This window comes from Cornus florida, unplaced genomic scaffold (assembly GCF_030987335.1).
Source record: "Cornus florida cultivar Cherokee Brave unplaced genomic scaffold, ASM3098733v1 CherokeeBrave_3.0.0_Hap2_Chr09, whole genome shotgun sequence".
Taxonomy (NCBI): Eukaryota; Viridiplantae; Streptophyta; class Magnoliopsida; order Cornales; family Cornaceae; genus Cornus; species Cornus florida.
Genome location: NW_026775579.1, coordinates 53,298,255 through 53,324,206, shown reverse-complemented (window position 1 = coordinate 53,324,206; position 25,952 = coordinate 53,298,255). Strand labels below are relative to the sequence as shown.

The 25,952-nt window shown below is 31.9% G+C and overlaps 3 protein-coding genes across 4 annotated transcripts in view; all 3 read left to right on the top strand.

Annotated features, from left to right (window-relative positions):
• LOC132273953 (vacuolar protein sorting-associated protein 9A-like) overlaps positions 1-16,739 on the top strand; it is a 55,055-nt gene extending 38,316 nt beyond the window's left edge. The window contains exon 8 of one of the 2 annotated variants that reach the window (XM_059775076.1): positions 16,634-16,739. The gene's annotated coding sequence lies outside the window, so the exon portion shown is untranslated. Of the gene's footprint in view, positions 1-16,252; positions 16,392-16,633 lie in introns of those variants that run through there. The other variant, XM_059775074.1, reaches the window with a different exon arrangement.
• Positions 9,119-12,681, top strand: LOC132273950 (uncharacterized). The gene is made up of 3 exons (XM_059775070.1): positions 9,119-9,562; positions 10,697-11,657; positions 11,781-12,681. Exons 2-3 carry the CDS (start codon positions 10,712-10,714, stop codon positions 12,620-12,622), a joined length of 1,788 nt encoding a protein of 595 aa, XP_059631053.1. The 5' UTR covers positions 9,119-9,562; positions 10,697-10,711; the 3' UTR covers positions 12,623-12,681.
• LOC132273951 (uncharacterized) lies at positions 12,695-13,530 on the top strand. The gene is made up of 2 exons (XM_059775071.1): positions 12,695-12,802; positions 12,902-13,530. Exon 2 carries the CDS (start codon positions 12,995-12,997, stop codon positions 13,361-13,363), a length of 369 nt encoding a protein of 122 aa, XP_059631054.1. The 5' UTR covers positions 12,695-12,802; positions 12,902-12,994; the 3' UTR covers positions 13,364-13,530.
• Positions 16,740-25,952: the final 9,213 nt, after the last annotated feature.

The following is a 25,952-nucleotide window of genomic DNA, read 5'->3' as shown; positions in this document are numbered from 1 at the left end:
TCTAATGGACCCTAACAAAATCCCAACTGAAATGAAACTACTCAAAGAACATCCAGAGTAAACCATGGCAAGAAGTCCTACGTCGTCGGAAGAATGAGTGACCGTCTTTGCTCAGCACGAATAAGCTCAATCCTGGAACTAACGAATACCTGAAAAATAGGAGTGGGTCAGGCCCACGAACAAGTTCTAACCTACTACAATCCAAGCAGAGACTCGATACGCATGTACATCCTAATCAACTCAACAATAGCTAATAGTCTGTAAATATACATATATATATTCACACTACAGGACTCTAACTGGACTATGGAGAGGGTCTCAACCTGAATAAAAGGCAACATGCGAAAACGCATCCATAGGTGGGCATGAGTACCTAGACCTAACAGGGTACACCTCAACCTCTTATATCCAGCTACGCATCCTACTGCATATATGCTCCCTAACCGACGACTTTGAGACTCAAGCTCATATCGCGGTACCATAAAAATATATTTAAAGTCCTCTCCTATCCATTCAAACCAGTCCAGTTAGTCATTCAGCTTGTTCAGCTTCTTTGACTTAACTTGGATAACAAGTAATCCATTTAGTCATTCAGCTTGTGCAACTTCTTTAACTTAATTATAAGTAGGATTGATTTCATAATCCATTCCCTTATTTCGTATAGGTAGAATGTAGTATTTTGAAACTAATCCGTCCCTAGTATGTCATCATCCCATACCGGTGCATACAATCCATCTATCCAATAGTTGATAATACACACAATCAATATAAATACCAACTAATCCACAACATCCATATAATTGACAGAACATAAATAAGTGTTTACATCCATTAATTGCATACAAGGCATAACAGAATTTCGTAAACTAACATGTTTGTCTTATACCACTGTTACATGATTATCTCATAACTTATAGCACAGTGAACAAGTATATACATCCTTTAATCTATAATAAGCATAATCCAAATATATGTTTAACATGCTTACTTTATACCGCTACACAATTATCTAAGAATTGATATTACATTTAACACACGTATAACTCCATTTATCCATTATAAGCATATAATAATTCTATAATCTGACATGTCTATATTTAACCACTGGAACATGGCATCTCAATTAATTTAATGGCAAGCACAATACACCTAGACAACCTATCATGCTTATACATCCAGTCCAGCAATTGATGAACAAATACTAAGATTTAGTCATCAATTTATATTAACAAGCGTAATTAAAATAAGATAGACTTTAATATACTTATTTTACACGACTGTTACATGATTAAAATTGGATAATCATTCTCGAAAAATTATTGAAAACAACACAAGCTATTTTAATCACTCGCATCCACTGATAGTTTACATAATTGTTAAGAAACATTCACCGCTCAACCTGTAATCCCTAAGTGGTTTATCCTCCATTCCCACATCCTCTGAAGAATCAATCTAACCTTAGATTACTTTTAAATTCCCATGTACAGTCCCCGTTCACTTCAGATAGGTCAAAAAACTACCCTAGAGTCTATAAAAAAATCAAAAATCAAGAGAGAAGGGGAAAAGAGACATCTCCCCACAAAGGGGAGCCGCCTCCCTTTGAGTGGAGCCGGCTCCACCCCATGTGGAGCCGCCTCCACCTCTCTTGGAGCCGGCTCCACCCTTGTGGGGAACCGTCTCCTTCTCTGGTTTGCTCAGTTCTCTCCTCCTCCTTCACTGGTTTGATCTACGGCGACTACCAGTTGAACTGTCCTCCCTCTTTAATATTTCTACTGATTAAAATAAAGTTCTAAAGACTATAAAAATCTTTAATCACTAATCAACATCAATATGAACAAGAAATACACACAAAACCATTAAACAAACAAGTACAGTGACATGTAACCAAAGAGAGTCAACAACGAACCTAAACATGCAACCAGATTAACTTAGCAATTTATTTACTCCTGGAGTTGTAATAGAGATGCAAAAAACACAAGTCCAAGGGAGAGAGTAAGGATAGAACTTGCCTTTAGCCTTGCACAGTCGTCTTTCTAAGTTCTCCGGCAAACCACCTACTGAAATCCTCCTCTGTTCCTTCTCTGCCTCCACAACCGTGAGTAGGGTTCTAAAACCCTAGGCAGAGTCTTATTACATATATTTATAGGTTTATACAAAACCTAAATTTAATTCAAGCCCTAAACTGAATCTAGGCCAGCCCACAGAAAATCCTAATTAAAGTCTATGTCGGCTTATAACTTAAACCTGAACAGAACCCTAACTATATTTTCATAATTAATAATTAATCCATGTAATAATTAATTCAATTAAAGGAAAACAATAAATTCTATGAAAGAAAAAAATTAACACTATTAAAGAAAAATAATTAATTCTATTAAAGAAAACAATTAACACTATTAAAGAAAAATAATTAATTCTATTAAAGAACATATCATAATATAAGTTGTCATTTAATGCAAATAAACACGCCCATAAACAATTAAATAATTAAAAAAAATAAATTAAATACCAGGACTATCCTTTAGAAATTAGGGGTATTACAGATATCCTCATCCCTAACCCGTAACTGATAATAGCTTGACCTCAAGTAAATCTTCGAAAAACAACTGACTCCATTTAACTGATCAAACAAATCGTTTATCCTTGGCAAATGATACTTGTTCTTAACGGTGACATGATTCAACTTCCGGTAATTAATGCACAACCTCAAAGAACCATCCTTCTTCTGAGCGAACAAGATCGGTGCACCCTACGGTAACACATTCGGTCGGATGAAACCTTTCACCCTCAAATCATTAAGCTGTTTCTTCAATTCTTCTAATTCTATCGGTGCTATACGATACGGTGCCATAGAAATTGGCGCGATACCAGGTATTGAATCAATGGCAAACCCTACCTTTCGGTGTGGAGGCAACTCTGTCAAGTCCTCCGGAAACACATCCAGAAAATCATGTACAACTACTGGATAATCAATTCCACAAAACTCAGCATCATCATCAGCTAAGAGGCTAGCCAAAAAGAACCCCTGACGATCCCGACCTCTAACACTGTAAAACGAAGGAGTGGGAGGATCACACCGATCTCCCACAAAACAGATACAATTCCTATCTGGGGTACACACTGAAACTCTGCCCCTGAAACAGTCAATAACAGCCTTGAAAGATAACAACCAGTCCATCCCAAGAATGACGTCAAACCTTGTCATCTAAAGAAGGATGAGGTCGAACTCAAGTACTCGCTCAACAATGGTAATAGAACAACTCCTACAAACTCTACCAAGAGTGAATGAACCCCCAATAGGCGTGTCAACTCAAAGCGGTCTGTCTAATTGATTGACCTCCAAACCCAATGTCCGTTCAAATGATGAAGCGATAAAAGAGTAAGAAGCACCGGAATCAAACAACACTCTAGCCCAAGAATGGGACACAAGGAACATACCCTTGATAACTGAAGGACTGGATGATGGCTCCGCTGGAGTGACTGCAAACACACGACCTTGAGTCCTCTGCCCTAAGGCCCACCTGTCTGATAACCCGACTGCTGAGTGGGTATGCTCGAAGAAGTCCCTCTGTCTGGTCGAGAACTCTGAGCTGTTATAGCTGGCTGAGGTGGTGATGGGGTTGAAACCCTGACTGAACTGTGGCAGACTGCATCTGCCTCTACTGAGAACCTCCACCTCTGCATGAACCACTGCCCTGCTATGGACAATCCTTCACCCTATGGCCCTGTTGGCAACACCCAAAACATCCACCTGACGCTGCTTGAACCTGATTGCACTGGACCTTGTGGTGCCCCAACCGCTCACATTTGAAGCAAGTCACCTGAGTCTGAGTGCACTGGGACTTGAAATGTCCTGGCTGCCCGCATCTGAAATAAGTAACATTCGGTCTAGAAGACCCCATAGACACTGAAGTTGTGGGTGCGGACCTGACTGACTGCTTTCCCCTGAACCCTGATTGCTCATTCTTCTGCTTCTTATGTGATTGACCCTCGGAGATAGCACTCATGCTCCTGTTGTGCTTGTCGGACTCTCTGATAGCCTTGCTGTCTTTGCTTTCAGCCTCAACCACTAAGGCTTTTTGCACTTCTTTTGCATACCTTGTTGGTTCTGAGGCAGCTATAATTGGCCTGATGGTAAGATCAAGGCCATCCACAAATTTCTCTATTTTTCCTTCCTCATCATTAGCAATCCCTGGTGCAAACCTTAAAAGTGACGTAAACTTGTTCTTATACTCAGTGATAGTCCTACTTCCTTACTTCAAACCATTAAACTCTTTCTTTAACTCTCTTCACTTAGGTGCCGAAAAGTACTTCTGATAGTACAACTTCTTGAATGTATCATAGGTCATTATGTCCAGATCGTGGGTATGAGAAACAGTTTTCCACCAAATCTCAGCATCCCCAACAAAATTATAAGTCGCCAGTGTAATCTTCAACTTGTCCATCGCCAAATTCATAGTGTTAAGATGCTTCTCTACCCTATCCATGAAACTATCCACAATGAGCGGATCTGGCCCGCCCTCAAACAAAGTCGGCATTAACTTCACAAACTTTGCAATGTGGTAAAGAGTCTCATCTGACTCAATTGTCTTTGGAGGTGGTGGTGGTGGCACAACCTATGATGATGATGCCACTTTAGTCCAGAACATATCATAAAGACTGCCTGCACTGCCAACTTGAGCTGCTCCTTACTTATCTGAAGAGGTGGATCAACGGTCCCCTTCGCTTGTTTCCCTCTTGATGGAACCAAATCACGTAACAAAACATCTTCTTCAACTTGCTCCTAATCCCTTTCTGCGGGATTAGAGCTAAAACTTTCCCTGGGGTCCTTTCTTGGTGCATGACGTTATAAAACGAGAGAATGGATCAAAATAATAACACTTATACACACACGAGAACGGAATCCTCACATAAATGACTCGACAAGAACCGACAACACTTAAACACTTTCCATACTCCCGGAAAAAGAAACCCAACTGATGATATGCATGATCATGCTAATAATATGCATTAACTTTAAACACTTAACACGTAATCACATAAGCAGTTAAGCAATTAGACATGCTTTTCAAACAATTAAATACCTTAACACATAAGCATATAAACATGTAATTTAACTTTTCATGCAATCCTAGGTAGGCCACTACCCATCATCCTAATGGTATTCGAATCATTGCTCTAATACCAAATCTGTAACGACCTAAACCCGTAGGTTCGAACCGCTAACCGGGTCCTTACCCGAACCCGAAGTTACCTAAGTCAATGCCATTAAATCCGGTGCTATTACACCATTAATACATCTTAATTATAATCTATGAAGGCCTTAAGTACCCTCTTATTACTTACGATTAGTTAAGCCAAGGGAAGGGACAAGAATCACAAAACAGCAGCAAATCGGTCAACCGAAATGAAGCTTCGGTCGATCGAAATAGCTTCTGTACCGGTCGACAGAAATGGCCATTTCGGTCGGTCGGTTGTGATTCAAACAGTAACCGAGGCTACAGGAAAGATCAGTCAACCGAATGCCCATTTCGGCCGACCGAAATGGTCATGCGAGCTGGAAAATCTGCAGAAGACTATTATGGACTTGAAACTATACAAAAGGGTTTTAAAATTGAATAATTCCCTTCCATACATATATGAATTCATAGAATACAACTTAGCAACACCCAACAACATCACAATACATGAATCATTACATGAACTAACGACCATTATCAAAGTACTTCGAATTAATGTAGATTTACAGGCCATGAAACAAAAATCAAAATTTTACAAGAGAACCATAATTTATAACTTCAACAAGTGATGCTTAGACTTTACAATAAGAATGTGGTTCATATATCTAAACAAAAGACGTCAAAACATTAGTTCAAATCCAGTCTAGAGTTGTGGTGGGTTGTAGTCCGCCACTTCTTTTCCCGAACTTGAAAAATATTAAAATAATGGGGTGAGCATAAGCTCAGTAGGAAGTGTCTAAGACACACTTCTTATAGCCCTGTGAATCCATGCAAAGAATAGGTAAAAAGTAAACGGGATCATAACATAAGGAATACATATCAATAACTACAACAAGCATATAATCAAATATCATCCAATCACAAATACGTCAAATATGCTAATGAAATGCGATGTCATGCCAATGTCGCTCCCCCTTTTTCCAAAACAATTCCTTTTGTTATTCTAAACCGTTAATGTAATCCGGCCCATAGCACCTCCATGGCGCCACGAGGGAAAGATTGGCTAGTTTTCCCGAACCACATGGCACCTCCATGACGTCGTCTGGACCTAGGTAGCTCAACCTCCATCTAGATCACATTAATACCCTAGACCACTAAATGCCTCCTAGGCGTTCGGTTTTCACAAACACTTTTCGAAAACTATTTTCCCAAAACAATTTCATTTCTTTCAAAACACTTTTCCCCTTTTATTTCCTAATGGATGCATGAATGCTTCATGCTTCTAATCATTAATTCAACTATAGAATTTTACACATGCTTTTCAAAACGAATTTCTAAATTATGTAATTCATGCTTTCATTCACATTGATCTAGTATAGCAAGCACACAAAGCATAAATTCTACTTCACATAGGCATGCTTATACACAATACATCAACTAACACATTGTCACATATTTCATTATACAACACTTAAGCAATTTACAAGAATTTAGACCAATTAAGCACGCAATTGAACAAATTATAAGGAATTGACTCACAAAAGTAGAAGAAAATCATGTATTAGATACCCCAAAATTCCCAAATCAAAGCCCTAAATTCAAAATCCTTAGGCTTGGCCAAATGGTGCTTGGCTCTTATCAAAACGACGGCCTCGATGAGCTCTATAACTTTGTCGAAGGAAGTACTATCGAATTCCCAAAGGTGTGAGCTTAATCAAGCCTTAAAAGCTTGATTGGAAAAAATAAAATACAAACAAAAAAAACAAAAGAAAAAGAAAAGAAGAGGGAGAGAGGAATTGCAGGGGAGAGCGAGAGGAAATGAGACCAAAATTGGTCTCTTGGCCACAAAATGCTTAGTGGTGGGTTCTATCATTAATAATATATCCCACCTTTTTGACTTTTCACCACAAAATCCATATATATATATATATATATATATATATATATATATATATATATATATAATCACACACCACAAATACATTTATCCCACTAAATTATACATAAGATAAATACACATGATATGCAATGGACCCCTGACACAACCCCCGTGCACAATAATTTCGATAGCGGGTCCCACCCGGGACCTCCCAGCCTATAAAACAGAAAAAATGTTGAAATGGCAACCATTGCATTTCAAAAAGGCTTGAACTCAATGAAATGCTCTAACCAACTCTCGGAGACACCCGGCACACCCCACGGTGTCCGGTACGCAGAATGAGAAAGGACGAAAATGCCCCGCAACAACATAAATTCCAGAAAAATGAAAATGACGAAAAATAGGGACATTACAATAGAGTCCCAAACTTATCCTGCAAGAACTTTCCTTTTGTAAAATCCAAAACCAATAAGGAAGTTAAATCAGATCAGAAAACTGATTTTTTCCTAAACTAATAAGGAAGTTAAATCAGATCAAGAAACTGAATTTTCCCTTAACTTCAGCAGTCTTGAATTTTTCATATAATTAAATCTTCCTAAAAAACAATTACCTAATCAGACTCCACAAAACTATAACAATCTCCCACTTGGAGGCTGGAGCACTTGTAAACCCATTCCGTTTTCTTCTCATGCATGTCCCATACATGTCGATGTGCTTTTCTCTGTCTTTAAACTAAAAGACTGACTGAAGCTGTGCTCAACTTCAGTTTCTCCATGGTCACTGTCTTGGTCAATATGTCAGCCAGATTCTTAGTGCCAAGTATTTTCTCAAGTGTCAACACCCCATCTTTTAACAAAGATCTGATAAAGTGATACCGAAGTCCTATATGCTTGGTCATTGAATGAAATGCTGAATTCTTTGCCAGATGTATCGCACTCTAACAATCACTGTGTAAAACATTCTTCACCTGTTCGAATCTCAACTCTGTCAACAAACCTTGTAACCAAATCATCTCTTTGCTAGCCTCTGTCATCGCCACATACTCTGCTTCTGTAGTAGATAGCGCTACAATCCTCTGTATTTGCGAAACCCAACTAACTGCAGTTGTACCCACCATGAATATATACCTGGTAGTACTTCTTCTGTGGTCCATCTCACTAGCAAAGTCTGAATCTACATAACCATGTAACTTCACTTCACCCCTTCTGAAATATAGGCATCTGTTTGTGGTACCTCATAGATATCTCAATATCCACTTCATTACTTCCCAGTGTAACTTGCCCGAATCCTTCATAAACTTGCTTATTGCTTCCACTGCATATGTAATATCTGATCTTGTACACACCATGGCATACATTAAAATTTTAATGGTTAAGGCATATGGAATTTTAGCCATGAAGTTTTTCTCATCCTCTGTCTTCGGATACTGATCTTGAGATAATTTGAAATGATTAGCTAAGGGAGTACTCACCGCCTTAGCATTATTTATGTTGAACCTCTTCAGAACCTGTTCAGCGTACTCAGCCTGAGACAACTGCAAAGTACCTTTCTACTTGTCATTGCTAAACCTCATCCCAAGAATTTGCTTCGCTGCACCAGGATCCTTCATCTCGAATTCACTAGATAACTGCTTCTTTAATTTGTTGATTTCTTCAAAATCAGAACCTGCCACTAACATGTCATCAATATAAAGTAGAAGGATAATGAAACTTGACTTAAACCTCTTGAAGTAGCAGCAATAGTCAGCGTTGTACTTATTGTAGCCATGTCGCTTCATAAAACCATCAAACTTCTTATACCACTGCCTCGGGGTTTGCTTCAAACCATACAAGCTTTTCTTCAACTTGCACATTAGTTTCTCTTTCCTTTTGACTAAGAAACCCTCCGGTTGTTGCATGTAAATCTCCTCCTTTAAGTCACGATGGAGGAAAGTAATTTTAACATCTAACTGCTCAAGGTGTAACCCCTCTGCTGCAACAATGCTAAGAACTGAGCGAATGGTACTCAGTTTTACAACCGGGGAAAAAATGTCTGTGTAGTCAATGCTTTACTTTTGCTCATAGTTGTTAAAGGCGCCGAAGGCGCGCGCCTGAGGCGCCAGGCGCCTCCAGGCGCCACCTTGGCGCCTTGAAAGGCTTAGGGCGAGGGCCTTGTAATAGGCGTGCGCTTTTGGGGATTAGGCGCAGGGCTACAGGCGCGGCACAGGCGCGCCTGTTTGAAAAGTTTTTTTTTTTGATTTTTTTTTTTTATTATTTTGGTTGCAACTTGCAAGTCTTGTGAATTGTAACAGAGCCACGTGATATATTCAGAATCTCAGATATGTCAGTCACTTTAAGCTTTTATCAGTTGTCAAAAAAAAAAAAAAAAAAAAAAGCCGGAAGCAAAAAGCGAAGGAAAAGGGAAGAAGAGAGTAAGAGACAGAGAAGAGAGAGAGAAGTACAAGCCGGAAGCTCGTCGGATGATCGGATCTGCTGTCTGCGAAGCCCGGATCTGCAAAGCGCCTGTAAGTTCTTCTCCTTGCTTCTTCTTCTCTCCTTCTTGCTTCTTCTTCTCCTCTGTTTTTTTTTTTTCTTTTTTCTTTTTTTTTTTCTTCTTCTTCTTTTCTTCAGTTCTCTTCTCTCGTCTCTTCTCTCGGCTCTCAGTCTTGCTTTTTTATTATTTTTTTTTTTTATTTCTTTTCTTTGAGCCGAGTCTCGGCTCTTTTTTCTTTTTTTTCTTTTTTTTTTTTTTTTTCTTCTCGGCTCTTTTTATTTTTATTTTTCCTTTCCTTTTCTTTTTCTTTTTTTTTCTTTTTTCTTTTTTTTTTTTCTTCTTCTTCTTTTCTTCAGTTCTCTTCTCTCGTCTCTTCTCTCGGCTCTCAGTCTTGCTTTTTTATTTTATTTTATTTTTTATTTCTTTTCTTTGAGCCGAGTCTCGGCTCTTTTTTCTTTTTTTTTTTTTTTTTCTTCTCGGCTCTTTTTATTTTTATTTTTCCTTTCCTTTTCTTTTTCTTTTTTTTTTTTTTTTGCCCTCTATTCTTCTTCTCTCGGCTCTCACCCTCTCTCTGATTTTTTTTTCTTATTTTTTTTTTAATTTTTTTTTCCTTTCTATTCTTCTTCTCGGCTCTCTCTGACCTTTTTTTTAAATTTTTTTTTTCTTTCTATTCTTCTTCTCGGCTCTCTCTGCTTCTAGCCTTCTGCTCTTCAACCTCTTCTTTTATTTTTGTTTTTTATTTTTTTATAATCTGAGTTGCTGGAATAAATTGTAGTTTACAACTTTACAATTTTGTGCTGGAATAAATTGTAGTTTACAACTTTACAATTCTCTGCTGCTAGAATAAATTGTAGTTCACAACTTTACAATTCTGAGCTGGAATAAATTGTAGTTTACAACTTTACAATTCTGTGCTGCTGGAATAAATTGTAGTATACATATCAGTTGGTATATGCCTATATGGTATCATGCAGTCCATATATGCATATATATTACATCTCATATAGTTGATAAATCTCATATAGAATTTATCATGCAGTGTCCATATATGCCTTTGATTCTTTGAAGCTCTGTAATTTTTTTTTTTTTTTGTCAGAGTTGTTGTAGACACTGATTACATGATGCTAATCATGTTATTATTTTGTTATCTTGAATTTGATTGTAGTTTGTACTTTAAAAGATGCCTAGTGATGGTTCAAGAAAGGATCCGGCATGGAATTACTCACATTTGGAGAATCCGAAAGATACAAATGCCGTCACTTGTAACTTTTGTGCAAAAGTTACAAAAGGAGGTATTTATCGGGCTAAGCAACACATAGCTGGAGGGTATAGAAATGTGAGTGCATGCACAAGATGCCCATCTAGTGTTAGAGAAGAAATCAAAGAGTACATGAGTAAGAAAAAGGAAGAAAAAGAGCAAATGAATTTATTACCTAGTGATGAAATTAATTTCCTTGATGGAGAGGATGAGGATGATGTTATGGAAGCTAACAATCGGCGAAAAAGGGTAGCTAGTGCGGGTAGTGGCAGTGCTAGTGTCAATTCCTCAAAGATGCAAAAGCAAAAAGGACCGATTGATTTATATTTCATTCCCAGACCAGAAATTGTGGTACAAAAAAGAAAGGAGGGGGGAAAACAGACAACCATTAATGATGCATGCAAGAAAGAGTTGAGAGGAAGAGCGTGTGCTGCTTTTGCAAGGTGGATGTATGATGCAGGAATTGCATTCAATGCTGTTAAGTATGATAGCTTTGCCGAGGTTGTTGAAGCTATTGGACAATATGGTCCCGGCATGAAACCACCTAGTTATCACGAGGTGAGAGTTCCTTTGCTTAGGAAGGAATTGGATAATACCAATGCTTTGATGAATGACCACAGAGAGGAGTGGTCAAAATTTGGATGCTCATTAATGGCAGATGGGTGGACAGACAAGAGAGGGAGAACATTGCTTAATTTCCTAGTAAATAGTCCAAGGGGAACCATGTTTATTGAATCGATAGATACTTCTTCTTTTTCAAAGGATGGTGCAAAGATGTTTGACTTACTTAATAAATTTGTGAACCGCATTGGAGTAGCAAATGTCGTTCAAGTCGTCACAGATAGTGAATCAAGCAATAAGTCTGCCGGTAAGAATGTTCAATGTTTATAACTTCAAGAGTATGTAAATTCTTTACATATATAATTTAAATCTTTTTTGATTAATATATAATTTATATCATTTTTTCTTTTTTCCGTTTGGTTTCAAATAGGGAGGATGTTAGAGAAAGAACACCCACATTTGTATTGGACACCATGTGCTGCTCATTGCTTAGACTTGATGTTAGAAGACATTGGGAAAATACCGTCCATCTCCAGAACAATGCAGAGGGCGGTGGAGTTGAATAGTTATATCTATATGCGTCCAAAGTTGTTGAACATTATGAGGAACTTTACTTCTAAAAAGGAGTTGCTTAGGCCCGCTAAGACTCGATTTGCTACATGTTTCATCACATTATCAAGTATTCACAAGCAAAAGAATAACTTGAGGAAGATGTTTACTTCAGAAGAATGGAATCGTAGTAAATGGGCGAAAGAGGAAGCTGGTAAAAGAGTTGCTTCTTATGTTTTGATGCCTTCCTTTTGGAACAACATTGTCTTTAGCCTTAAGGTTTCCGGTCCTCTTATTCCGGTTTTGAGATTAGTTGATGGCGAGAAAAAGCCTCCCATGGGATACATTTATGCGGCTATGGATAGGGCTAAAGAAGCCATTGCAAAATCATTTGGGGAAGTAGAAGACAAATACAAGGATATCTTTGAAATAATTGATAAGAGGTGGAATGTTCAACTTCATCGCCCTTTGCATGCAGCAGGTTATTATTTGAACCCAGAATACTTTTATTCAAATCCGAAAATTGAAGAAGATGAAGAGATTGCAAAGGGTTTGTATGCATGCATTGCAAGGTTAATCCCAGATATCAAAGACCAAGACAAAATTACTGAGGAGCTGTCCTTATATTCTAAAGCTGAGGGCCTCTTTGGTAATCCCTTTGCTATTAGACAGAGAAATACACGAGGACCAGGTAAAGTGGTAAAGTATATTAAGTTAGTATAGCTAAGTGTTAAAATTATTTTGACAATAGAGTCGATAGAAAGATGAAGCTAAAGTTGCTAAACATCATGGTGGGAAGCTTATGGCAAGTCAACAAAACTTCTCCAAAAGTTTGCTATAAAGGTTTTAAGCCTTACTTGCAGTTCTTCTGGTTGTGAACGAAATTGGAGCGTGTTTGAGCATGTAAGTATATACTATCTACTAACTAGGTTTGTAATTTAATTGTTGAAAGTTAAAATTTTAATTTTTTATACTTACTAGTTAAGGTTGAATTTATTGCAGCTTCATAACAAGAAAAGAAATAGGCTCGCTCAAACAACTTTGAATGATTTAGTGTTCATCAAATATAATAGAGCATTGAAGCGTCGATATAATATGCGTGACACTCTTGATCCCATTTTACTCGATGACATTGATGAGAGCAACGAGTGGTTAACGGGGAGGATGGATGATTCTGATGCAGAACATGATCTAGTCTATGAAGATGATTCCTTGACATGGGGTGATGTTGCTAATTTTGCTGGTATTGGAGAGGCTAGCAGGCCGCAACGGTCTACTAGATCAAAATCTAGTTCTAGTTCACGGTTACCAACAAAGGGAGCAGGAAGTTCTTCAGTTCGACTTGTGGATGAGGATGAGGATGAGGATGATTCAGATGAGATAGAAGAGGATCCTGAGAATTATGAATCATTTAGTGACGATCAAAATGATGTTATGCTTATTGATGACGAGGATGATATTTAGATTCATTGGTGTTGTCTTCTTAGGAAGAAATGATGTTTATGTTTGTTTTAGTTTTATTTTATACTTCTCCTTAGTTGACTTTCGCATCTTTATGTTAATATGTTTGATTATTCACTGTTTTGAACTCAAGTACTTGATTTAATTAGTTTTGGCATCTTTATGTTGAATATTTAACTTAAATAATTCATTTAGTTGACTTTTATATCTTTGTATATACTATTGCATCTTTAATACTTATTGGGTGAGTTTTGTTTTTTTTTTTTTTCCAACGTGCGCCTTGCTTCAGTCGGGCGCGCGCCTCGCCTTGCGCCTTGCGCCTCAGGCTCCAGGAGGCATTTGCGCTTTTGTGCGCCTTGAGCCTTTAACAACTATGCTTTTGCTGAAAGCCTTTGACCACCAATCTCGCCTTGTATCTCTTGGAACCATCATATTCCTCTTTCACCCTGTACACACATTTGTTGTGAAGAACTTTCTTCTCCATGGGCAACTTGGCTAGTTCCTATGTTTTGTTAGAGATAAGGGACTTCATCTCATCTTCCATTGCAAGCTCCCACTTACTAGCATCTTCAACCTGACATGCTTCATCATAGCATTCAGGCTCACCATCATCTATAAGCAATATATAATCCAAAAATTTTCGATTTGGTACATGAGGTCGTGTGGACCTTTTGGCTATAGGCTTAGGAGTTGGAATCCGCGGTGAACTATGCTCTGTGAGTTCTGGCCAAGAGCTCCGCTTTAATGCTCTCTGGATCATCATCCAACTCAACAAACTCAAGCTTACTCTGTATAGGACTAGTTAACTGTGCTGCATCTATATCCTTGTACATCATCTTCTCGTTGAAAATCACATCTCTACTTCTGATGATTTTCTTGTTCTGATTATCCCAGAGTCGATAACCAAACTCATCTCTGCCATACCCAACAAAGATGCATTTTAGTGACTTGGGTCAAGATTTCCCCTAGCATGGTCACTAATATGAGCATATGCAATATAACCAAAAACTTTCAGCCATGAAAGATTTACCGCTTTGCCACTCCATATCTCTTCTAGTATTCGATGCTCCAAAGACACCGATGGTCCACAATTAATTAAGTAGGATGCTGTATTGATTACTTCTGCCCAAAACTGTCTGGGTAGACTCGAATGTATGTGCATGCTTCTAGCTCTTTCTATCAATGTTAGATTCATCCGTTCTGCCACCCCATTCTGCTGTGGGGTTCCTTGCAGAGTCTTCTCTAATCTGATCTCATTATTAAAACAAAACTTCTTGAATCTGGTGTCTTCATATTCACCACCATTGTCTGACCTCAAATTCTTGATCTTCAAACCTGTCTCATTCTCTACCATAGCCTTCCACTTCTTGAACATATCAAATACCTCAGATTTGTGCTTCAAAAAATAAACACATACCTTCCTCGTGTAGTCATCAATGAAAATCACGAAATAGTATTTTTCGCCAATGGATGAGATAGTGGCTGGCCCCCAAACATCTGTGTGAACTAGCTCAAGTTTCTCCTTTCTGAGATCTCTGTCACTCTTCTTGAAACTGATCATCTTTTGCTTGCCCATCACACAACTCTCACATAAGTCAATATCAATTGCCCGTATGCCAGGTACCTTTGAGTGCATAATTTTGAGTCCCTTTTCACTCATGTGACCTAGTCTCTGGTGCCAAAGGTTATGATCTTCTCTATTTTCTACAACTTCTATAGACCCACAAGCATTGGTAGTTGTGTAGAGAGTGCTAGATTTCTTACCACGTGCAATGGTCATAGCGCCTCTGGAAATTTTCCACGAGTCTCCATTGAAGGTTGTAACAAAACCTTTATTTGACAATTGTCCCACCGAAATCAGATTCTTCCTTAAGTCAAGGATGTATCTCAAATCCTTTAACTTCCAAGCTGACCCATTTAACTTGATTTGCACTTTATCCTTGCCAAAGACGCTACAAGGCTGATCATCACCAAGATACATTTTGCCAAGGTTACTCGGTTCATAGCTATGAAATAGCTCTTTGCTTGAGATGCCATGAAACGATGCGCTGGAATCTAAAACCTATGACTCCGCCTTGCTCTCCAAAAAGCATATCAACGCATTATCTGATTCTTCTGAGACAACGTTTGCTTCAGTTTTTCTTTCGGTTCTGTGATAACCCGGATTTTTAAGATTTTTATTTAAATTATATTCATTTCATGATTTTTAGTTATTTAAGATTGAGTATTTAATTTAGTTTTAAATTAGAGATTTACCCGATTAAGATATTTTTATGGATTTGATTTTTTTTGCATATATATATATATATATATATATATATATATATATATATAAATGATATATATATTGCATGTGAGGGTGATGCCACCTGATGGAGGGAGCAGCGAAATTAGTGGGTAAGGAAATAAATTGAAATGGTATAAGTGGCGGGTCCCAGAGGTTTAATGGGTGTTTTGGTTTTTGCATTCATACATATATATAAATGATATATGTGTGTGTGTGTGTGTGTATATATATATATGGTCTGATGAAGCAATGAGGCTGGTAGTGCTAAAAATTGAGGAGAAAAGTAGTTTTTTTACGGGTCCCACTTGAATGACTTTTTGGCACTACTTTTTGGTGCATGCATGTGGCTGGGCTTTGTTGTTAGAGAGAAGGTAATGATGATAAGGGAAAAGAAAGTAAGAAAGGGGCGGTCAGCCGAAGAGAGGAAAAGAAAGGAAAGTTGAAATTGTGTTTGGCGGGTCCCATTTGAAATGATTTTTTTTCTTTTGCTAAAATCATTAGACTTCACATGGGCTGATTTTGTTGTCTGTTAAAGTGATGCTTCTATGATTTTTTTTTTCTTTTATTTATTTATTTATTTATGTCGATTCATTTGCTTATATAAGGATTATTTGTGCACCGAGTGTATTGAAAGAAGGAAATTAGAGATGACAGAGTGAGAAAGAGCATACAATGAAAGAAAATACAGAGAGAGACGAGAGTTGCAGAGAAGGGCCGAGAGTTGCGGAGGAGGCCGGAGGTTTGAGGCTTTGATGATCAAGTGAGGAAAATTCTTTTTCAGTGTAGGGTTCTCTATACCTTGAATGACTTAGAGTGGTTTTGCTTCAATGGTTTTTATTAAATATTTTAATTAAATGCATGTGTATTTTGTTTATATATTCACCTAAATATGTATATTTTGTGAAACTATTTTGTTAAACCTCCATGAAATTCTTGTTATGGTTTTTCCTACTGGGACTTTTTGTCTCACCACGCTCCAGTTTCAGGTACCAAAGATGAACGGCGATTGCTAGATTCGGGTTTAGGTGGAAGAGTCGGCGTTATAGGATTTATTTTATTTATTTGGAGAATTTTTGTGTATATTTGAGAAAATTGATTTTTATAAAACATGACATTTTTTTATGACCCTGGGTGTATTTTGATGAATTTGTATTGATTAAATTGAGGATTTTATTAGAATTTCAGGGTCGTGACAAAATGGTATCAGAGCATTTTCTTAGAAAATTCAGGTCGTGACGGGTTCCTTCTTTGGAAGTTTGCAATCAACACGGTAATGTCCCTTCTTTCCATAATTCCAACACTCAACATCACTAAGATCTGTGGAATTTCTAAAATTTTTATACTGTGTCCTTCCATTCCTTGACTTGGATCTACCTCTGTTTTTATTACCGTTGCCCTTCTTCTTGTTTAAACCCTTACCTCTGCTTTCAACATTCAATGCCGAACCATTGGTGAAAACCCCTGCTATTTGCCTTCTGATTTCTTCAGTCAGAATCATGCTCACAATTTCATCAAACTTCAACTTGGTCTTCCCTGCAGAGCTACTGATCGCTGTAACTGTGCCACTTTAACTCTCCGGTAACTGCCCTAGAATTAGCAGTGCGCAGACTTCGTCTTTAAAGTCGATATCAACGGACTCCAATTGCCCAACTATCTCGTTGAACGCATTTAGATATTCATTGAACTTACCACCTTCGACCATCTTCATATTGAACAACTTCTTGATCAAGTGCACCTTGTTCGCTGCAGAAGGTTGTTCATACATACTAGAAAGGGCTGCCATGAGAGACTTCGTCGTCTTCTCGTTCTTGATATTAAAGGCAACTGATTTTGATAACGTCAATTTGACGGTGTCAAGAGCCTTCCTATCAAGTAATTCCCATTCTGCATTCTTTGTTTCCTCTAGCTTCTCTCCCAAAGGTTGATATAGATTTTTTTGAAACAAGAAGTCTTCAATTTGCATCTTCTAGAAACAGAAGTTTGTGCCATCGAACTTCTCGATCATAGATGTGGATGTTTTATCTTCTGATGCCATTACTCCCACTCGAACGGATAGATCTGATCGAAAGACTTTCGGAATTTCATCAAACACTTTCTGTGCCTTAGGTTCTCAACCAAAGGCTCTGATACTAGTTGTTAGAGTTGCTCTGCACAATCAACTAGATTTGATACCAGTTGTTATGGCGGAAACGCAAAATAAACAACGCTGTTCAAGAAATAAATAAGTAATCACGAAGAATAAAAAAAAAAAATAACACACAAGAACACAAGATATACATGGTTCACCCAAATCTTAGGGCTACGTCCATGGATCACACCGAACAAATTCACTATGATGAAGATGAAGAATTACAATAGAGAATTTTATTTCAATCTCTTTCAATTGCTCTCTCTTGTATTGGCACAAATTTATCTCTAACTCTCACGCACTTTAAAATCTAATTAGAGTTGATATTTATAGAGTTCCAAACTTATCCTACAAGAACTTGCCTTTTGTAAAATCCAAAACCAATAAGGAAGTTAAAACATATCAGGAAACTGAATTTTTCCTAAACCGATAAGTAAGTTGAATCAGATCAGGAAACTGAATTTTCCTTAAATTTCAGCAGTCTTGAAGTTTCCATATAATTAAATCTTTCTAAAAAACAATTACCTAATCAGACTCCACATAACCACAACAGGGTTGTGGCTCAAATTTTTATTAAATACGATATTATGAAAAAGTGCAAAACTTAAATTCAACTGATTATAAGGGTGACCACGGATTGGAAAATTCTTAATCCGCCACCGATTCATGGGATAATGGATTAGATCGAATTTGCAGATTGGATTTTTTTTCAATATTGTTTATTTTTTAACCATAGTCCAGTAGACAAAATTTTAATTAATCATCTTTAATTCATATATTTAAATGATCATTAACTAATACATTTTGAGCGTTCATTAAATAATCATTAATTAATAGTCCAATTCGTGAGTTACGGATTCAATTTTTTTAAAACCGATCTGTGGTGTAGGAATCTGATTCGATCCGCGCGGATAGATTCACAGATTATTTGTCTACCCCTAACTGGTTGCACTTGGGCAGCAATGAGTTTCAAGGAAGTACAATTGGTTGCACTTGCCTGATGAGGGATTCAGTTTCTTATTATGTTTAGGAGAGCAAGTTGTATCTCAATACGTTGTTATTTTAGAGTTGGAGATGGTAATTCATTGGTCAACAAGGAATTAGAAATTCTTGTTCAACAAGGAATTAGAAATTGAAGACTATAAATAGAGATAGAGTTAGCTGAAGAAGGTAGAGAAGAAGAAAAAATGTAGGGTAAGGAATTGGAAATTGAGGTTTGCATGTATAAGAATTCTTGTCCAGCAAGGAATTAGAAATTGAAAACTCTATTTCTATAAATAGAGGTAGAGTTGGCTGAAGAGTATATGTAATTTTCGTATCTAAGAGTGTAGAATTTTAATGGTGTAAAATATTATATTGTGTGTGAATACATATGATTGTTATCTCCCTATATGTTTACATGGTTATATAATTTTCAACATCAACTAACGAAGAAGAACTAGTTGGAGGGAATAAATATCCCTAACCAGGCTTAAAAAGTAGGTGTAAGTGATATATTACTCATTTATTAATCAGGTGATATCTATAAAAAGTCAAATTAATTTTTTAATAAATTTCTCAATCTATTAATGAACAGGTTTTTAAGATCTATAAAAGATTAAAATAATCATATAATAAATTTCTCAATCTCAAAATTCTCACAAGGAGAGCTCATGGCTCTAGTATTACTCAAAAACATTTGTGGTCTAACGATATTATTTTCTAACGTATTGAGATACAACTTGTGGTCTAATGATAGTTAAGAAAAACATTTGTGGTCTTTTAAAAAGGCGGTTCTAAAATTAAAATGAAATTTTATAAAGTTGGTTTGAAAAATATATATATATATACATACTAGGAAAAGACACGTGCGATGCACGTGGTGAATATTTTGTAACTTATAAAATTTTTATCTTCATATAGATTAATAAAAATTTATTTTATATTAATAAATAAATACTGAAATATTTTGAAATTGATGATAGAGCTTAAGTTTCGTAAATTAATAAATTCTTTTATGTTTTTATATTAATACTGAAATATGTATATTTTATTTTATTAAATAATAATTTTTTATTTTAATATTGAAATATTTGAGTTTTGCAAAGTAACAAATTTTTTTAGGTAATTTGAATTTTATTAGGTAATTTGTAATTTGAATTTTATTAGATAATTTGAAATTTAGTATAATTTTTAATTTACAATAGAAATTCAATTATATTAATTTTTAATTAAATTTTAAAATAAAAATTCAATTATAGTAATTATACATTAGATTGAAATTGATATAAAAATTTATTATATGGAGTTTGTGGTTTTTGTAAGACCCTAGGTTATATTTTATTTTCTTTAAATATGTAATTTATGGTAGAATTTTATAGAAATTATTTTATTTTATTTAGATATATCTTTGTAAAATTAGATTTTCTTTTATTAAAAAACTCATAAAAAATAGATAAATACAAGGGTTATATACTTATATGTGATAGAGTTCTCTTTTTGTATTAATTAATAAATATTTTTTATATTAAAAAATAAATACTGAAATGTTCAAATTCTTTAACATTTATATTTTATTTATATGTGTTATTATATTATTATATATTTTCTTTAAATATATCCTTGTCTAATGTGATAGAGTTATAGAAATTATTTTATTTTCTTTAAATATATCCTTATTTAATTATATTTTATTTTATTAGAAAACTTATAATAAATAGATAAATACAGGTTATATGTGATAAAGTTTTAAAGAAAATAAAATACTTAATTTGTGGTAAAGTTTTGATCATTTGTGTTAGAGTTTTATAAAAACTATTTAAATATATCCTTATCTAATGTAATAGAATTTCATTACAAATAAAATAGGTAATTTGTGGTACAATTTTATATAAATTATTTATTTTCTTTAAATATATATATCCTTGTCTAATTAGATTTTTTTTTATATTAAAAAACTTATAATAAAAGATAATTTGTGGTAGAGTTTTAGAAAAATTATTTTATTTTTTATAACAATTATTAAATATTTTTTATATTAATAATTCTTGTCTAGTTATATTATATTTTACTAAAAAATTCATAATAAATACATAAATAGGTAATTTTTATTAGAATTTTATATAAACTCTTTTAAAAAAATATTTTATTTTCTTTAAATATATCGTTGTCTAATTAGATTTTTTTCATAAAAAAACTCACAATAAATAGATAAAAATAAGTTATATGTGATAGAGTTTTAAAGAAAATAAAATAGATAATTTGTGGTAGAGTTTTATAGAAATTATTATATTTTCTGCAAATCTATTTATAATAAATAAATAAATAGGTAATTTGTATTGCAGTTTAATAGAAATTCTTTAAAAAACACTTTTTATATCAATTAATAAATATTTTTTTATATTAATAATTCTTGTCTAATTAGATTTCCTTTTATTAAAAAACTGATAATAAATAGATAAATAGGTAATTTGTGTTAGAGTTTTATAGAAACTGTTTTCAAACCTCTTTTTATATTAATTAATAAATATTTTTTTATCTTAATAATGTTTGTCTCATTAGATTTTCTTTTTTTTTTTAAAAAACTCATAATAAATAGATATATAGGTAATTTGTGATATAGTTTTATAGAAACTTTTTAAAAACTCTTTTTAGATCAATTAATAAATAATTATTTATATTAATAATCCTTGTCTAATTAGATATCCTTTTATTAAAAAACAGTTAATAAATATATAAATGGAAAATTTGAGTTAAAATTTTATACAAACTCTTTAAATATTATATTTTTGTCTATTGTGATAGAGTTTTATTGAAAATAAAATTTGTGATTTGTGCTAGAGTTTTATAAAAATTATTTTATTTTCTTTAAATATATCCTTGTTTAATTATATTTAATTTTATTAAGAAACTCATAATAAAAGTTAATTTGTGGTAGAGTTTTAGAAAAATTATTTTATTTTATATATTAATTATTAAATATTTTTTATATGAATAATTCTAGTCTAATTAGATTTTCTTTTATTAAAAAATTCATAATAATAAATAGATAAATAGACTAACTTAAATTTTATTAGATAGATTTTAGAGTGTGATTGACATTTTTTTTTTTTTTTTTTATAAAAACTTTTTGCATATCAATTAATAAATATTTTTTTTTATAAAAATAGATAGTTAAATACTGAAACTCTTTGCATATGTAATAATACTATAGATAAAAACTTTTTTTATATCAATTAATAAATATTTTTTTTTATATAAATAAATAAATACTTAAACACCTTGGCACAACTTCTGTATTTTACTTAGAAAATTAGGTTTTCTTTTATTAAAAAATTCATAATAATAAATAGGTTAATTTGAATTTTATTAGATAGATTTTAGAGTTTTATAGACGTTTTTTTTTTTTTTTTTTTCTATAAAAACTCTTTTCATATCAAGTAATAAATATTTTTTTATAATATTAAATAAATACTGAAATTCTGAAACTCTTTCCACATTTAATAAATAATTTTTAAATAAATAAATAAATACTGAAACTTTAGATTTACTTTTATTAAAAAATTCATAATAATAAATAGATAAATAGGTTAATTTGAATTTTATTAGGTAAATTTTAGAGTTTTATAGAGTTTTTTTTTTCTTTTATTTATTTATTTTTATATAAAAACTCTTTTCTTATCAGTTAATAAATATTTTTTACTATAATAAATAAATACTGAAATACTGAAATTCTTTGCACATTTAATATTTTATTTTCTTTAAATATATTCTTGTCTAATTAAATTTAATTTTATTAAGAAACTCATAATAAAAGTTAATTTGTGGTAGAGTTTTTAGAAAATTTATTTTATTTTATATATCAATTAATAAGTATTGTTTATATTAAAAATTCTTGTCTAATTCAATTTTCTTTTATTGAAAAATCTATAATAATAAATGGATAAATAGGTTAATTTAAATTTTATTAAATAGATTTTGGAGTTTGATATGTTTTTTTTTTTTTTTTTTTTTTAAATTACTTTTCATATTAATTAATAAATATATATATTTTTTAAATAGATACTTAAATACTGAAACTCTTTGCACATTTAATAGTAGTATAGAAAAAATATTTTATTATATAATTGAATAAATACTGAAACACTTTGGTAGATCTTTTGTATTTTACTTTGAAAATTAGATTTTCTTTTATTAAAAAATTGTAATTTTTAATACGTGTTAGAGTATTATAAAAAATATTTTTAAACTCTTTTTTACATGAATTAATAAATATTTTTATATTTTAATAATTCCTATCTAATTAGATTAGCTTTTATTAAAAAAAACTCATAATAAAAAGTATTTGTGATAGAATTTTAGAAAGATTATTTTATTTTTTATATCAATTAAAAATATTTTTTATATTAATAATTCTTTTCTACTTAGATTTTCTTTTAATAAAAAACTTATAATAAATAAATAGGTAGTTTGTGTTAGAGTTTAATATAAACTCTTTTAAAAACTCTTTTATATCAATTAATAAATATTTTTTATTTTAATAATTATTGTCTAATTACATTTAGATTCATTAAAAAACTAATAATAAATAGATAAATAGGTAATTTGTGTTAGAGTTTTTTAAAACCTCTTTTAAAACCTCTTTTTGTATCAGTTAATAAATAATTTTTTATATTAATAATACTTGTTTAATTAGGTTTCTTTTTATTAAAAAAACTCATAATAAATAGATAAACAGGTAATTTGTATTAGAGTTTTATAGAAACACTGTTGATAGAGTTTTATGGAAAATAAAATAGGTAATTTGTAATAGAGTTTTATAGAAATTATATTATTTTCTTTAAATATATACTTGTCTAATTAGATTTAATTTTATTAAGAAACTCATAGTAGAGTTATATAAAAATTATTTTCTTTTATATATCAATTAATAAATATTTTTTATTATTATGTAGATTTTAGTGTTTTATCATATTATTAAATAAATATTTGTTTACATAAATAAATAAATATTGAAACTCTTTACACATCTAATAATAGTATAGATAAAAACTCTTTTTATATCAATTAATAAATATTTTTTTATATAAATAAATAAATACTGAAACTCTTTCACAGAACTTTTGTATTTTACTTTGGAATCCTCAATTTCTGTACCACTTCCTCCTTCCTCCATACCTTTATTTATAGGATTCTTGGATGAATAGGATAATGACATGTGTCCTTTTCTGATAATAACATAATCATAACTGGGTCGGGCCGGTTATATTGTGATAATTATCCATAAAAAATAACAAAAAATATGAGTTTTATATAGAATATGATTGATTTTATTAAGTAATTTTTAGATTTTTATAAAAACTATAATTATCCATAAAAAAAACTAAAAATAAGAGTTTTATATAAAATATGATTGATTTTATTACGTAATTTTTAGATTTTTATAAAAACTATAATTATCCATTAAAAAAAACTAAAAATAAGAGTTTTATATAGAATGTGATTGGTTTTATTAGCTAAATTAGATTTTATTTTATTAAAAAACTTGTAATAAATAAATAAATAGGTAATTTGTGTTAAAGTTTAATATAAACTCTTTTAAAAAGTCTTTTTATATTAATTAATAAATATTTTTTATTTTAATAATTCTTGTCTAATTAGATTTACTTTTAGTAAAAAAACTAAAAATAAATAGATAAATAAGTAATTTGTGTTTTAAAAACTCTTTAAAAAATCTCCTTTTGTATCAGTTAATAAATAATTTTTTATATTAATAATACATGTCTAATTAGGTTTTCTTTTATTAAAAAAACTCATGATAAATTGGTAATTTATGTTAGAGTTTCATACAAACTCTTTAAATATATCTTTGTTGATAGAGTTTAATTGATAATAAAATAGGTAATTTGTAATAGAGTTTTACTGAAATTATTTTATTTTTTTTAAATATATACTTGTCTGATTAGTTTTAATTTTATTAAGATACTCGTAATAAAAGCTAATTTGTGGTAGAATTTTATAAAATTATTTTATTATATATATCAATTAATAAATATTTTTTATCTTAATAAATCTTGTCTAATTAGATTTTCTTTTATTAAAAATGGATAATAATAAATAGATAAATAGGTTAATTTAAATTTTATTATGTAGATTTTACTGTTTTATAGATTTTTTTTTTTTTTTTTTTTTTTTTTTTTTTTTTTTTTTTTTTTGGTTTTAGTAAAAACTCTTTTCATATCATTTAATAAATATTTTTTTATATAAATAAATAATGAAACTCTTTACACATCTAATAATAATATAGATAAAAACTCTTTTTATATCAATTAATAAATATTTTTTTATATAAATAAATAAATACTGAAAACTCGTGACAGAGTTTTTGTATTTTACTCTGAAATTCAACTCAATTAATAAATATTTTTTTATATAAATAAATAAATACTGAAACTCTTTGGCAGAGCTTCTGTATTTTACTTTGAAATTCTGAATTTTTAGAATTCTCAATTTCTTTACCCCTTCCTCCTTCCTCCATGCCTCTATTTATAGGCTTCTTGGATGAATAGGATGATGACATGTGTCCTTTTCTGATAATGACATAATTATAATTGGGCCGGGCCGGTTATATTGTAATAATTATCTATAAAAAAATAACTAAAAATAAGAGTTTTATATAAAATGTGATTGATTTTATTGGATAATTTTTAGAATTTTATAGAAACTGTAATTATCCATAAAAAATAACTAAAAATAAGGGTTTTATATAGAATGTGATTGATTTTATTAGGTAATTTTTACAGTTTTACAGAAACTATTTTTACAAAAACTATTTTTATATCAATTAATAAATATTTTTTTATATAAATAAATAAATACTGAAATATTAAAACACTTTACACATTTAATAATAGTTTATATATATATATATATATATATATATATATCTCTTGCTCCATGTGGAGCAAGAAAATTCATTCGCATTTTCTATAGAAATCATTAAATCTAATCTAACAATCACTATAGAAACCACCTATATTCTATCCTTTTAATACAAAACCACCATCACTATTTCTGGTTTTCAAATTTAATATTTTTCAATACTATTATTTACAATAATAAAAGATAATTACCCCAAAAATAGAAAAAAAAATAGAAACCAGTACTTCATAGTTGAAAATACCGTCTCTTTCAAACAA

Coding starts and splice junctions, on each gene's coding strand:
- LOC132273950 (XM_059775070.1), top strand. CDS start 10,712: ATGCCTAGTGATGGTTCAAGAAAGGATCCGGCATGGAATTACTCACAT. Junction 11,658..11,780: donor ATCAAGCAATAAGTCTGCCG/GTAAGAATGTTC, acceptor GGTTTCAAATAG/GGAGGATGTTAGAGAAAGAA.
- LOC132273951 (XM_059775071.1), top strand. CDS start 12,995: ATGCGTGACACTCTTGATCCCATTTTACTCGATGACATTGATGAGAGC.